The 15,340-nt window shown below is 37.6% G+C and overlaps 1 protein-coding gene across 1 annotated transcript in view; it reads left to right on the top strand.

Moving 5' to 3' along the window:
* Positions 1–15,340, top strand: part of LOC128028723 (serine/Arginine-related protein 53-like) — a 119,601-nt gene that overhangs the window by 92,057 nt on the left and 12,204 nt on the right. Inside the window, exon 7 of the mRNA XM_052616047.1 lies at positions 7,631–7,693. Within this exon, the coding sequence (XP_052472007.1) occupies positions 7,631–7,693 (63 nt within the window). The remainder of the gene's footprint in view (positions 1–7,630; positions 7,694–15,340) is intronic.

Genomic DNA, 15,340 nt, shown 5'->3' with positions numbered 1-15,340 from the left:
TGTAGGACTAAAGCTACAGCTCTGTGTGTGTGTGTGTGTAAGAGATAATGTGAGTGTATAGTAAATTCCTGATTCAAAGGGACATTTTTTAAATTGTGGGGTGCTACCACAAATATCATGTTTGTCGTTTGGCAAGCGGCTGATTTATCACATTTCCCCGAGCTCTGACATTCAGATTGCATTTGATTGACGTGGACGCTCAGGACACACACGCTCATTTACGGATATTCATATTCCATGAGCATGCACTCCACACCAGTTCATATTTAAAGACTACAGTACTTGTTTTGTTTTAAGACTTTTTTTTTTTTTTTTTAAGTAACAACCAAGCTGCCAGCAACAGACAGTGAGCATATGTTCGATCAATTTAACCTTCTCAAATCATCACAACTTGTCTAAAATAAAATCTATAGATGTAAAACAGTTCAAGCATATAACAAGGTTTAAACGTTAGACCCAGATAAATGTGCGCTACTGTATAAGCAATAGTTTGTGCGGAGACGCTTCAGGACATTGAGACAGCATGATCTCATTTTTTTTCAGTGGATACAGTCATTTTTGCTCATAAATATAAGAGTAATACATAATTCAGAACTGCTAAAGGTCTGTTATTTAGGTCTTTAATTTGTGTGCACTCACAATATCAACAAAACGTTGTGCTTTTATAAAATAAAGAAAACAAACATGATGCACTGTCTGCCATGTCGTCTTTAACAGGAGTACAAAAATGAACTGAACCTCAGTGAAAACATGCCCCACAGGCATGATAAATATATCTATAGAAAGCTTTAAATGACTACTTTACGAAATAAAACAAACTGAAAACAAAAACTCTTTCATTATAATTGCAATCCGTAAAGAAAATGTCTTGTGTTGTATTCACCAGCTTTTTACATGACTTATTTATGGATGTCTAAAATATAAAATAACTTTTTTTGTCTAAGACAGAAGGGAGGCCTGGCCTGCGTCTGAACCATGACGTGAAAATTGTCCCGAAGCTCGGCTCGAGGGGTCTAAAAAAGTAAAAAAAAAAACGTAAAGCAGCTTGCAGCAATTAGGCTATTGTAGAACACTTAACTTTGAAACTGTCAGCAAATCTTTTTTGCTTTTTTTATTGTTTTGCATGTTCTTGTTTAGAAACACAGGCATGTAAACATGATCGGGGGAAAGTCGGCTCCTTAGTCTTTTAAGGCCGGCCGCGGAGAAAACGTGCTCTGACGGCACGGACGTTGGCGGGACTCACAAATAACGGTGTGCTAAGCGAATAAGTTTTGTGAAGTGCTTTGTGTTTTCATTTCACCACTCAATGGGATCCTCATCTGGTGGAATACATGGCTCCAGCAAGAACTGTTCCCACTCGTCTCGGCTGGACTCTCTGTAATCATCACTGAAGAACTGGCTCAGCCTTCTCCGACGAGTGGGCATTGCATCCTCTCCATCCAGCTGCGGCTGCATCCACAACACTCGTATCAAAGAAAATGTTCTGATGATGTTCCACAAATTTTTTTTTTCTTCTCTCATGTTTTCCTCAAGAAACCTGAGATGTTTGTGCCAAGGGTCTAGGGCAGACGCGAGAAGAGGAGTTTTCACTGCATTCTCCAAGTTAGCAGTGTTTATTCGTTGCTGGAGAGATGTCGCAGCAATGTTCCTGAATTCGGTCACTTTCTGTGACTCTCCATGGCATATTTGAAGTACTGTAGAAGACCGCAGTTCTTAGGGGCCGTTCACATATCGCGTCTTTTGCGCGCTCAAGTTCGTTATTTCCAATGTAGGCGTGTGCGTGCTCATAGTGGATGTGACGTGGTCGCGATGCGCAAGTGGTGCGACACGCCCGTTTTATTCAGGCTCCACACCGCATCGAGTTAAAAACATCTCAACTTTTTGCAAGCGTGCACCACAGGTCATGTGACAAGAACTAAACATTCAGCTTCATCCTTTCCCAGAACAACGTTGAAAGCTCAGCCAAGATGAAGGAACAGCTGATCGTAGCTGTATATGGATTGCCATTTTGAAATAAATTTAGGAGCAGAGCTACTGAAAGTGATTTTTAGTGCTGCAAATCCATTTATCCTTTGCTGAAATTTCCGCGTCTTCAGCATTGTTGCTTAGCAACGGCAGACGCCTCAGGAGCACTTCTGCCCGAGCGCTTTGGAAAGGAGAACGCGGCGCACCTAGCGTTTTCCACGCGTTTGAAGGCCCAATGTGTGAACGGCCCCTTATTCATTCATTAATTATATCTTGCTTGCATACATCTTCAAATATGCCGTGGAGAATCACAGAAAGTGACCAAGTTAGGTTTTATTGTGAACTTTTTTTTTCGGCGAAAATTCGAATATCATTTTTATTTATCGAATAATTACAGCAGAACAAATATTCGAATGTTCGACTATCCATGCACACCCCTAGTGTGTGTGTGTGTGTGTGTGTGTGTGCGTGCGTTCGAGCAATTCAGTGTGACAAAAACAGTAATGTAGTGTTTTGTCAGACTGCACTGCTACTCTTTGGAAGAGTTGCATGTTGATGAAAAAGTCAGTCTTCTGAAACAGCTGAGCTACGGTCACATTACTGAAAAATGCTACAACTTTTAGTTGCATTGATCTGTCAGTCTCTCATTAACACACACACACACACATGAACAGATAACCTTTGTACATAGAGTACTAATGCCCTTTTAACTCATTTATGAACAGTATTTACTATGTGGTTTAAATCTATCTGTATTTAGTTGAAACGCTACATGATGCATGTACACGCTAATGATGATTGGACTGAGCGGGGACTGAGAGGCGCAGGTACGCAGCCATGGGTGCTTCTCCTGCTCCTCCGTGCCCTTCTCTCCTTCACTGCAGCGCTGTAAGAGATCACGGCTGGAGTAATTAATCACAGAGGATTATTACGGCTGTTGTGTGGTTTTATGGAGAGCCTGAGGCTGCAGATGAGGATTCTGCATGGGTTTGGGATCATTTGGTTTAAGGGTTTGTTTTAAGGAGGGAGAAGATGCGAGTATTCTTGTCTTTTATTGATGTGAAATCCCTCTCACACATGCCTCAGCGTTGTGTGTGATGCTGTATCATTCAGGATGTTTCCAGGATGAGTGTGTGGACCATTCTACTGAATTTATGGTACCATAGTAAACATTATTATTAAAATAAAATCTATTAAATATTCATGTATTGGGAATTTCATAAAGATGTTGTGATCCACTTAAACCCAAATCATTAATTGAAATAAAAATAAAGTTAAATATATGCGAAATTAAATGTAGAGTACTTTCTATTATGAGGTGTGTGTGTATATAATAAATAGGTTAATAATAAATAAATTAAATAATATGAAAATAATTGAAATACATTTAGATAACAATAGATGATAACAATAAATAAAAAGGTGTAGACAGTTTGATATTTAATAATATATATAATACACATATTTAAATAATAATGAAAATAAATGAATGATAGAAAAGTAGTGAAAAACACTTTCATGTCACTACTGAAAGACAGAATATTTCAGCTCATTGCGGAGCCTGGTTTTAGCTGTGTCCATTAATTTTTGGCCAGAAAGTCATGTGTTTTTGATTAGATCCCATCGTTTTGAAGTACAGTAAATGTACATTTTATGAAATGAACTAATAAACATTTTATTTTTTAAGTTATGCTCAAAACTACCTTACAAACATCACTGTATCACCCAGTCGCTACTGGAGCAGTCACTAAACTTGAGTTTCAGTTCTGAATCGTGATGTATTTCAGAAGTTCAGAAGTACGGTTTATTACACTCGCTTGTTTTAAAATGATAGTGATTTCGGTTTAATTGTGCAAAACTCAATGGTAGCGTTTGATTTTCGAATACAGTAATGATGGAAACAATTGATTTCTTTAATACAATGGCTTTTTATTAAGATTGTTAACATTTGAAAATCTTTTAGAAAAATCTGTTTAAAAATTTGTTTTACAGGGAGGCCGAAAATAACAAAATAGATCATAGATAAATATAATCCTTTGTAATATAGTGAATACAAATGTGAATGTGGTGTTTTCCATAACAGTATGAAAATATTGTATGCAAATTGAGTGTACCAGGTTGTGTCAAAAAAAATCTTATTCTAAATTTAAAGCAGTTCTGTAGAATGATCCGTATGCAGCGTTTTCCTCAGCCGTTCATCCTGAGATAAGAGTTTAGAGTTAAGTTAATTCTATTATGTGTTCATTGATGAGGCTGAAAGGTGATCAGTGTGTCTGGATCAATATTTTATCATTTCACACTTTTCTTTTTTTCCTTTCCTTCCATCAGCGCACTGTGATTCAGGTGTTTGTATCATTTAGTTTGAAGATCTCAAACCTGCTCAAATCACTGCTCCTCACACCCTGCAGCAGCTCATGCGTCCTGCGTTCACGCGGCATCAGTTCAACACTCCTGCGTGCTTCAATTCAGTACATGTCTGCTTAATGTTATTTCAGGAGCCGCTAACCTCCTTCAGTCGGCGGTTTTATATCAATGAATTGCTGCTGTGTAAAGAGGGACGTAGAGCCTCTTCTGCTTGTGTCTTTACGGTTGCAGATAAACCTGATAAAGCTGAAGCGCTTGAATCAATCTACATCGCAGGCCCCTCTGAGCCCCGTGTTCAACACACCAGCGCTCCATCAATCTCTGATAATTGGCCCCGGCCATTTCTCTCCGATGTTCGTATCATTGCATCGGATTCTAACGAGCCATCACTGGATGAAGGAGGCGGATGGATTTGATTCTGTGTGATCATTTCAGTGAAAACATAGTCCAGCATGCCCAGAGCTGCAATTACACACATAATCACAACTGGATTTCAGCCGAGGGTCCATTATCCATCCTGCCGACCAAACTGGAATTAAGTGCAGATGAAGTGAAAGTCTTCAGCTTGCTGCGGATAGTGACGTGTTATCTAATGCTGTGATCATGATATATCTAATGTGTGCATCATCAGCTTCAGCTCCTAATGCATGGAGTAATATACAGACGGATGAACAAGGAAAATCAAGTGGCTTTGTTAAAACCCATTAACCCCATGCAGGATAATTAACGATAGTAGTGTCCACACCAACAAACGCTGGAGTTTCAACAGAGTTTCAGCATGTCACTGTTCACTGTATGTAATGCTGCTATATACAGACTGTGAGGTTTACATGCATTTGTGGTGTGCTCCATTCCTCTTGGTTCATTTATGCATTCACACAATTTCCAGCATACTGTGTCTGTGGACAGAAGTTTTTGCATCAGTTGTCTGTCAAACTAAAAGCAAAATTAAATAATTATGAAATATATTTTTTCAACTTCAGTTTACACCACCAATATATTTACGCCTTTATTTTCATTATTACACTCAAAACTAATAATAATAAGTTTAAAGACCCTGCAAGTTGGTTTCATCAGCAGCAATATTAGACGTTTTCATACAAGAAATTCCATGTTGCCATTAAAAGCACCATATATGACAAAATCGCAATATAATTTTTGGGCCAATTAGTGCTGTCAAATGATTAACCATGATTAATCACATCCAAAATAAAAGTTTTTGTTTAGAAAATATATGCGTGTGTACTGTATATTTATCATGTGTATATATATAAATACACACACAGACACAGACACACACACACATTTGTTTTTGTGTAAAGTGTGTTCATCCCATAGGTGTCATGGTTTTTATTCTGTACAAACTGTATATTCTATGGCCCTTCACCAACCCTACACCTAACCCTAACCCTCACAGGAAACTTTGTGCATTTTTACTTTCTCAAAAAAACTCATTCTGTATGATTTATAAGTGTTTTGAAAAATGGGGACATGGGTTATGTGCTCATAAGTCACCCTCTCCTTGTAATACCTGTGTCATACCCATGTCATTACACACACACACACACACACACACACACATGCACACGCACACACACACACACACACACACACACACACACACATATATAAGTGTGTGTTTGTGTGTTTATAAGGCTGTGACAGAGGCAGATTTATACCACCGCGATGATAATGGACCAACAACCAGTGGTGGCAGGGCGTTGAGATGAATATTAATTATAAAAAAAATATATATAAATTATAATTTGTGAATTACCATAAACGTATAGTCTAAATAAAACAATTAGCGTCTATTACTGTTATTAAACTTGCATACAAAACGTTGTATTATGCTTGCTATAAGAGTGCATGATGCCACGTGCATTACTGCTGGAGGCAGCAACTGTCACAGTGTGCGTGTGTGTGTGTGTGTGTGTGTGTGTGAATATTTGTAAAATATATATGCATATATATTTGTGCATTTATATATACAAAATAAATATACACAGTTCACAGATGTTATGTTAACAAAAACTTTTATTTTGGATTTGATTAATCGTGATTAATCATTTGAAAGCACTATTTTATATATGAATGATTTAAAATTAAAAGAAGCAAAGAAAAAATGTAAATAAATCGGTTTACCTGCATGTCATTTGACCATTAACCAGCATCAGAGAGCTGTTAAAATGTGAAATTACCGATATATTAACTCAGGGGTACTATGAGTGAATATTTAATGTCAAAGGTGTTTGGCTAAAACATTTGGGCGTCCCTGCCTTAGAGGAAAGAGAGACCACAAATCAATAAAACATTGGTGTTCTGATGGAAGTGGTCTCTTATGAGATAACAGTGGCACAAGAGGTGACTCCATGACTGGATGTGGATGAAAATGATGTGTATGTCCTTCACAGTCACCAGAATATAATACATTTAAACACCTATGGAGGATTCTGGGCCAATATGACCGAAATCTCCACCACCATCATCAAAACCCCAAATGAAGGGATATCTTATGCACAGTTTGGTTTCCATCCCTCCAGTAGAGATACAGAGTATTTTAGATCAGTGGCACCGAGGAGAGAAGCAGAGAGACAAACTGAGCTTGATAAGAGTTAAATATGCCGATTAAAAGACTTGTGGAGCATTGGTAGACAAAAACAGAGGGTTGTTCCCTTTCAGCATGCCAAACACATTGTGTCTTTTCCCTAATGTCCACTCAAACCACACTCAAACAATCACATTATCCACTTGAATTTGGACTAAACTGTACAACTTGCGTTTCTTAATGACTGTGATTACCCTTCCATCTCCTTTTACTTGGAAGCTGAAACTCATAGAAGGTAATGTTATGAGGGACTCCTCTCATCAGCGAGTGAAACAGCAATAAAGGCAAATTGCTCCTGGGAGACGCGAACGCTTTAGAATAAATTACGTGCGGGAACAGAGGTGTAATTAATTTACAGGCTGTATTGATAGTCCCCCTTCAGCGCTCACTATACGTCTTCATCTCGGCTAACGTCTTCATTATTTGGAGGGCAGGAGAGAAGCCAGTCAACAGACTAAATGAATTGCCATAAGACTTGTACACACACTGTTTCCACCACGCAAGGATTTCTCTCAGGCTTTTAATTAGCTCGCTGAAAAAGTGTTTGATAAGTATGAGCTTAAGCTGTGCAAACAGCGAGACGTGTACACATGCAGAGAGATGTTAAAGAATAAAAGACGTCCCATTGATGCATGAAATGTGCTGTTTAGAACTCATTACTAATATTGCAATCTGCTGTTTTTCTTATTTCAGCTAAAACCGATGAAGTGCTGAAAGCAAAGGAGAGTTTGAGAGAGGAACAGACAAAGGAGGAAGGTGAGCCGAACTTTAAGATGTTTAACCTGCAGCTAACAGAGGAAACATATTACAGCCTCGCAAAGAATGCAAAAAGGAAATAGAATGGAAACGTTTTATCTCACAATTCAGAGTTATTCTGGTAGTTTTCATTAATAGATAATTCAGTTTATGTATTGTAATTCTGACTTTATGTCCTCAATTCTTAGAAAAAGTGTCAGAATTGTGAGATATATATATTAGTGAGATTAAAAAGTCACAAGTTCACAAGTTAGTTTTTTACCATTTTCTTTTCTTTCTTTTTTTTTCTTTTTGTTGTGTATAAGTGTGGTTATATTTTCCATTGGCAGAATCCAGTCAGTCACAAATTTCACTGTCTACTTCCAATAAATCAAATAAAGATTTGCCAGACACCAGTAAATGTGAACACATCTTAAAGGGTAGTTAAGCAGCAATTCAGTATATTAGACTGATTTGATGATGAAGATCATGTGACGCTGAAGATGCTGAAAATACAGCTTTAATTAGCAGAAATAAATTAAATTTTAACAGATATTCACATAGAAAACAAATATTTTAATTCACAACGTCACTGTATTTTGATCAAATAAATACAGTCTTGGCGAGCAGAAGAGACCTAATAGAAAAACGATGTTTCCAAACCTTTAACAAGTAGGGGAGAGCGGGGTAAGTTGTCACACGGGTAAGTTGTCACACTGTTCATAACTCCAACACTAGAGGCTCTATCTCAAAAATCAAATAGCCACTTTATGTGACTTCTTCTTCTATAGTCAACTTCCTGTTCACATGTGGTCAAGATCACTGTAATCTGAAGTTAGCACAATTTTCTTATTTTTCTGCATAAAAAGTAAAAAAAATTCACTTTACATTTTATGTAATACAACTTTGTTAGCTGTGAATGTTTAAAATGATTATTTTGCACAAAATAGAGGAGACAGTAACGTGTCTTTTGATACTTTAGCTAAAGTGATATGATGAGCTAAACTTGAGATTTAGACCACATTAGCACACAAGTAAGTATGGGGCAAGTTGTCTCAATGACTTTGGGGCAAGTTGTCACATGTGACAACTTGCCCCTGTACAAACAAACACATCGAACATGCTCAGAAAACATGATAAATAGTGATATTGTAATTTATTTCTAATTGCAATAAGTTGTTTGAAGGGAGGAAGGAAGGAAGGAAGAAAGGAATTAAGGAAGGAAGGAAGGAAAATCAGGAATTAAGGAAGGAAAGATAGGAAGGAAGATGGTTCGAAATTATAAAAGAAAGACAGAGCATGGCAATACACCACCTGACATAATGTTAAAGGCAGTCAGGCCGGTAAAGTTGCAGAACAAATCCATCAGAAGTACAGCAAAGGATTTTAACATAAATTACCGTACTCTGACTCGGTATTGTCAAAAGATTACCAGAGAAGAAATTGAAAGTCAGACAGACATGCCAACAACAATAGTTGGTTATACAACGCCACGGAAGATTTTTTCACCTGATTTGGAAAAGCAGCTTGTTGAGTATATTACCAGGTCAGCTGACATTTATTTTGGTCTGTCGCCAAGTGAGGTCAGAAAGCTTGCTTACCAGTTTGCTGTGGCACACCAGCTGAATTTTGCACCTTTGTGGTCAGAAAAAGAAAAGGCCAGCAAAGAGTGGTTTACAGGCTTCTTAAAGCGGCATACAACGCTGTCAGTGAGAAAGCCAGAGGCAACTAGCCTTGCCAGGGCAAGTAGCTTCAACAGAAAGAATGTTAATGCGATGCCTGGATGAGGAACAACCCTGGGAAGACGATGTCGATTTATGACATACCTGGGATTGTGGCAATTGCCTATCCTCTGGCTGCAACCCCCTTAAACATTCAGGCTGGCTTTAGGGTGCCTGGGGTTCAACCTTACAACAGAGATGTATTTATGGAAACCGAGTTTGCACCATCCTACGCCACAGATCGCTCCATTCAGAAACCTGCGCTGTCAGGCTGCAGCACCAACCCTTCCATGCCAGGCTCCAGCACCAACTCTGCCCTGCCAGGCTCCAGCACCAACTCTGCCCTGCCAGGCTCCAGCACCAACTCTGCCCTGCCAGGCCCCAGCACAAACCATTTCATGCCAGACCCCAGCACCAACTCTGCGGTGCCGAGCACACCGAGTTATGCTTCTACTATCACCAGCTCACCCTTACCCAGCAATGCTATTGTTGACAGTGGGCTACCAACTTCAGAGGACATTCGGCCATATCCAAAAGCCGGCCCTCGAAAACCAGCCAGCAAAGGAAGAAAACGACGCAAAACAGCAATACTTACTGACACGCCAGTGAAGCAGCAACTAAAAATAGAAAAGAATAAGCCTCAATCTAGCAAAAATCTGTTTCAAAAGAAAGGGAAGCAGAAATCTGGACCTATGAAAAACAAGGCAGCTAAAAGAAGAAAAATCATGCAAGAGTCATCATAAGATGATGAAGAGTGCTTCTGCCTGGTCTGTGTAGAGCCATTTTCAAAGAGTCGTCCAAAGGAGACCTGGGTAAAATGTGTAAAATGCAACAATTGGGCCCATGATGCTTGCACCTCAGGCCAGGCAATTTATGTGTGTCAGAATTGTGATTCTGGAGATGATTCCTATTAGTCAGATACAGGGCATCTGTTTTGTTCAGAGGTTAAACGTGTTAAAGTTAAGCAAGTTATCTGCAGCATTCCATTCAGTTATCTGGTTTTATGTGAAAGCCATAGAACATTTGAGTTTAAAGTTCAAAGTATAGTGGTCTTGCCACTTAATTGAAATGTGCATTATTTGGATTGAAATAATTGTTTTTCCAGATTCTCCAGGCATGGATGTTTATATTTCCAGTTTGGTTTGAGTTTAAAAATTAAAATCAATATTCACAATTAAGTAGTTGTGTTCTTATTTTTAGATAATCTATTGTGACAACTTACCCGCCCTAGTGTGACAACTTACCCTCCGATGGGGCAAATTGTCACAAGTGCACACTCACTATTCAACAGTCTACAACTTTGTAATGAGATAAGATATAAAGTTGTTATGAATACAACATATGTGCCCAAGACTTCCTTCTTTCATTTGGTATGAGATTTATATCATTTTGATGTATGGTGCTCAGTAAATGTTAGACATTGTGAAAAGTGTGACAACATACCCCGCTCTCCCCTACTATATGTATTTCATATAGCCCCAGTTTAATTATTGCAATGTTCTTGATTGTTGATGGTCTTTAGCCACCAAAAACTGAGTCTCTGTCCTCCCGATGTGGAAGTGACACAGTGAAAGCAGGTTTTGGTCTTGATGAACAGGCTCTGCTCACACATCCCTCAGGAAACTTCAGCTCTACGACAACAAACCAGCTGAACTGTGAGAATGAAACCAATCAAATGAAGAAAACAATGCATGCTGCTGGACAGCTGAGATCTGTGACTGTGATCTGTGCCTGTATTATATCAGCACTCTTTCCTGCTAAATCAGTTCTTCTTGTTTAACTGGGGATTTCACACAACATACCTCCTAATAGAGCCCATCTATCGTTTAAAATCAAACTATAAGAAAGATTTAGGTTTTTATTAGGGCTGTGAAGCGATTCTTTAAAAAATTTTTTTATCTAAATTACATGATATGCTGATAAATAGCAAATTAATCACACATCGGTTTGGGCTGATAAATTGCCCCCTAAATTATAAAGTCATTGGTGTATTTAATGAGAAAATCATTGAATAGACGAAAAAAAAAAAAAAAAAAAGTAGCTTTAGAAATAATTGGATTCAACATATGTATTACACATACACTTTTATGATATGCTGATTCATTCAGAAACAAAGCAAATAACAACAGTTGTATTTTAATGTGCCAAACTGAGCAAAAACAGAAAATATGATATCTAAATTGTAACAATATTAACTTAGTTTATTGAACTGTTTATTTGGTAGTCCTAACTTTCTTTTGTTCAGTTTAATTGTCTTGTACAAGATTTCCCTTTGTTGTTGTTTCTTTCTGACTCTTTCAGTCCGGTCACTATACTTGGCTGTCACTTTCACTTTCACTGCTTTCACTACTTCAGTCTGTAACTGTTTTTCTCTGACACAGACTTGCCTCCTGTCCAGATTCATGCAGATCATATATTTTAATGAGCCGTTTAACAGCATTTAACCCGTATCATTAGAGCAGCTTGCTCTTTCACCATGGAGAAGCCAAAGACTTTTCCTTAATTATGCTGTGTCATGCGGGTCACCTGTGTACCTCTCTGTGTGTGACCGTATTAGAGAATGATACCATCATTAAACGTTTAGATGGAATTAAACACCCCTACACACACACACACACACACACACTTCCCCCAATATCCATTAATTTCTAATCTGAATATAACGAGCTGTGTTGTCATTCACCAGAGCTGTCTGAGAGCTGATCAAGCCCGTGTGCATGAGAGAAAATCAGACCAGTGACCAACAGAGAGCTGCGTTTAATCACACACATTTGCTGAATTTGATTGAATCTCCACTGCAAACTTAATTAGAGGCCTGATTCAATACGGATTATCTGGTAAATGGCCCCTAAATATGATAACTATTGCCTAATTAGTACTTTTTTAGGTGGAAGTTGCATGTTACTGAGTGTTTAATTGGACTTTCCTATTTGCCAAGATTTAAATATTGTGAATTTTGGGATATTGTGTTAAAAGTTGTGTGTATAGTGAAAAGACATACGCTCATTGGGTCTTTGCCATTCATAAATCCCCTCCTGTTGCCTCATGGGATAGTGAAATGTCCATCTAATGCACACTTGTAGGTCACCCGAGTACTTTTCACCTACTGTCTGCTGTTTTATTTATATATATATATATATATATATATATATATATATATATATATATATATATATATATATACACACACACACACACAGGTCCTTCTAAAAAAATTAGCATATTGTGAAAAAGTTCATTATTTTCCATAATGTAATGATAAAACTTAAACTTTCATATATTTTAGATTCATTGCACACCAACTGAAATATTTCAGGTCTTTTATTGTTTTATTACTGATGATTTTGGCATACAGCTCATGAAAACCCAAAATTCCTATCTCAAAAAATTAGCATATTTCATCCGACCAATAAAAGAAAAGTGTTTTTAATACAAAAAAAGTCAACCATAAATAATTATGTTCAGTTATTCACTCAATACTTGGTCGGGATCCTTTTGCAGAAATGACTGCTTCAGTGCGGCGTGGCATGGAGGCAATCAGCCTGTGGCACTGCTGAGGTGTGATGGAGAACCAGGATGCTTCGATAGCGGCCTTAACCTCATCCAGAGCGTTGGGTCTTGCGTCTCTCAACTTTCTCTTCACAATATCCCACAGATTCTCTATGGGGTTCAGGTCAGGAGAGCACAGTAATACCATGGTCAGTAAACCATTTACCAGTGGTTTTGGCACTGTGAGCAGGTGCCAGGTCGTGCTGAAAAACGAAATCTTCATCTCCATAAAGCTTTTCAGCAGATGGAAATGGATTTTTTTTCAATATATCGATATTCATGCGATATTTTTTGCAATCCTTCAAAGAAATGTGTGCAAACTGGCAAAGAAGGTCCAGTTGGTCTTTTGACATACTGCATTTTACATATTATTGTAAAGAATTACTAGTATATAAAGATATGGGACATTATTGATTTAAACATGAACCAAGTTACTGTACTAAATACTTGTTTTAATACAAGAACAGTGCTTTTTCAGTACAATATATGTACGTAATTAACTTTGTGCTTTGCAACAGTACTCTTAATAGTAATAGACTAACAATGTCACTACCTCTTTAAAAAAAATGTGTTTTGCAAAATGTAAACTTAAGAACACTGTAATGACGTAAGACGTCAGGGGCACTGAGGCATTATGGGCAGTTCACCGCATTAATCGTTTTTTTTTAGTTTGTACTAACTTAGTTTTTTCTAGAAGATAAAAGAAGCCCTGTTTGTGTTTGGAGACTATTCCTGTGGATCTCTTGGGAAAAATGTATTGCATCTTTTGGACTCATCATTATACAATGCAACTTGAGGACGCCACAGACATTTAAGTAAAACCTTTTAACTTCAGACTTCAGTTTTCCACAAACAACGCATATTTTGCCTTTTCTAGCAGCTATTTTATTAATCATACATCAGCTTTACTCTTTACGTTTTTGGATTGTTGCTTCAACCTAAGAAACGTCATAACACACAGGTAAAAACTGGTTTTATTGCAAATTAGTAGCAGCTTACTCTCATGCAGTTGAAGAACGATCGTGATTTTGTACAAAAAAAAACAATGTTTTTTAAAGTATAGTGCCTGCTTACAGTACGAGTGCATTCACTTATCTAAAAAAACTCCAGTTGATTTCTGCTTTTCCTTTAGGGGACACTTACTAGTTATTAGATTTGCAAACCAGACATTAGTTATTGGATGTTTTTTTTTGTGTGTGTCTGAAATCTACATGCAAAAATTCAACAAAAACAGCCTCCTTTGAGAAACAAGATTGTGTTTCTAGAAGCTGCTAAGGGTCAGAGGTAAAAAGAAATGTGTGAATCAAGGTGTATTTCTAACATCATCTTACGGGTGAGATTCATCAATGCAAGCCCAATGTAACTGTAATGCTGAAGTAAAATGTGTCTGTCATCCAAAGGAATGCTTTTCTGTACTCCAGTGATTAGTTATGCATGGCTTATAAGCAGTGAATCAGTATTGTAGACCCAGGGGAAATAAAATTGGCAGAAAATCAGTGTGAGAAGATTTAATTATCACGCGGAGACCTTTTCCATCGACCGGTCCACTGAACTCAAAAAACCTAATACAACCGGACATCAGCCTCCTCCTTATAAATAGTTTCCCATGCAATCATATGCTAAGCAATTACTGTTTATTAATTTTTCATGCAGGTTGAACATAAAGAAACAATAGTGCTTTGCGCAACCTTTCATTCACCAGTTTTGACACATGACCAGTGTTTGCAGCTGGAATCTCTCTCTAAATGCATGAAGAACTACTCATCCAGCTGTTCTCCTGTGCATGTTAAACGATGGATGATTGACAGCCATTCCTCCGTTCTGGTATTGGTGTCAGACTAGCCAAGAGCTGCACTGCTAGAAATCTGTTCTTGTTTTGTTTCCTTATTCTATAATATATGCACATTTTGTTTATCGAACCATTTTACCATCTCATTTTATTTTGAATATCAAAACTTAACATTAAACTTCACTATACTAAAATATCAATTACTGATTATTCAAGTGTGCACACAGGTGAAATAAAATTATGGAATTATTATGAATAAATATGGGGTAACAAATATAGTATAAAACACCATTTAAAAACAGCAGAGGAGAGGACGAATGGCCAATAATTTGTGCTAAAAAAAACATTTTCTCTAACAAATGCACACTCAAGCATCTCATCGGGAAACAGCACGCTCTTTACAGCTGATATACTTCACAAATAATTGACAGTCATGTCCTACATCTGATTTTCATTTATAAGCAATACTAAGGTTCATCATTAGTGTACTCCTCTTCACTCTTCAGTTACGTTCACGTTCAGTCTCTGGCAGTATCCTGGCTCTCTTGACTGGATCAATAAATCAGTGAGTTGCTGACTCAAGAACAGCTGCAGTCGAATCAGTTTGAT

The sequence above is a fragment of the Carassius gibelio genome, chromosome A15 (genome assembly GCF_023724105.1).
Source record: "Carassius gibelio isolate Cgi1373 ecotype wild population from Czech Republic chromosome A15, carGib1.2-hapl.c, whole genome shotgun sequence".
Lineage (NCBI taxonomy): Eukaryota > Metazoa > Chordata > Actinopteri > Cypriniformes > Cyprinidae > Carassius > Carassius gibelio.
Note: the sequence above shows the minus strand (reverse complement) of the source record. Positions and strands in the feature narration are given on the sequence as shown.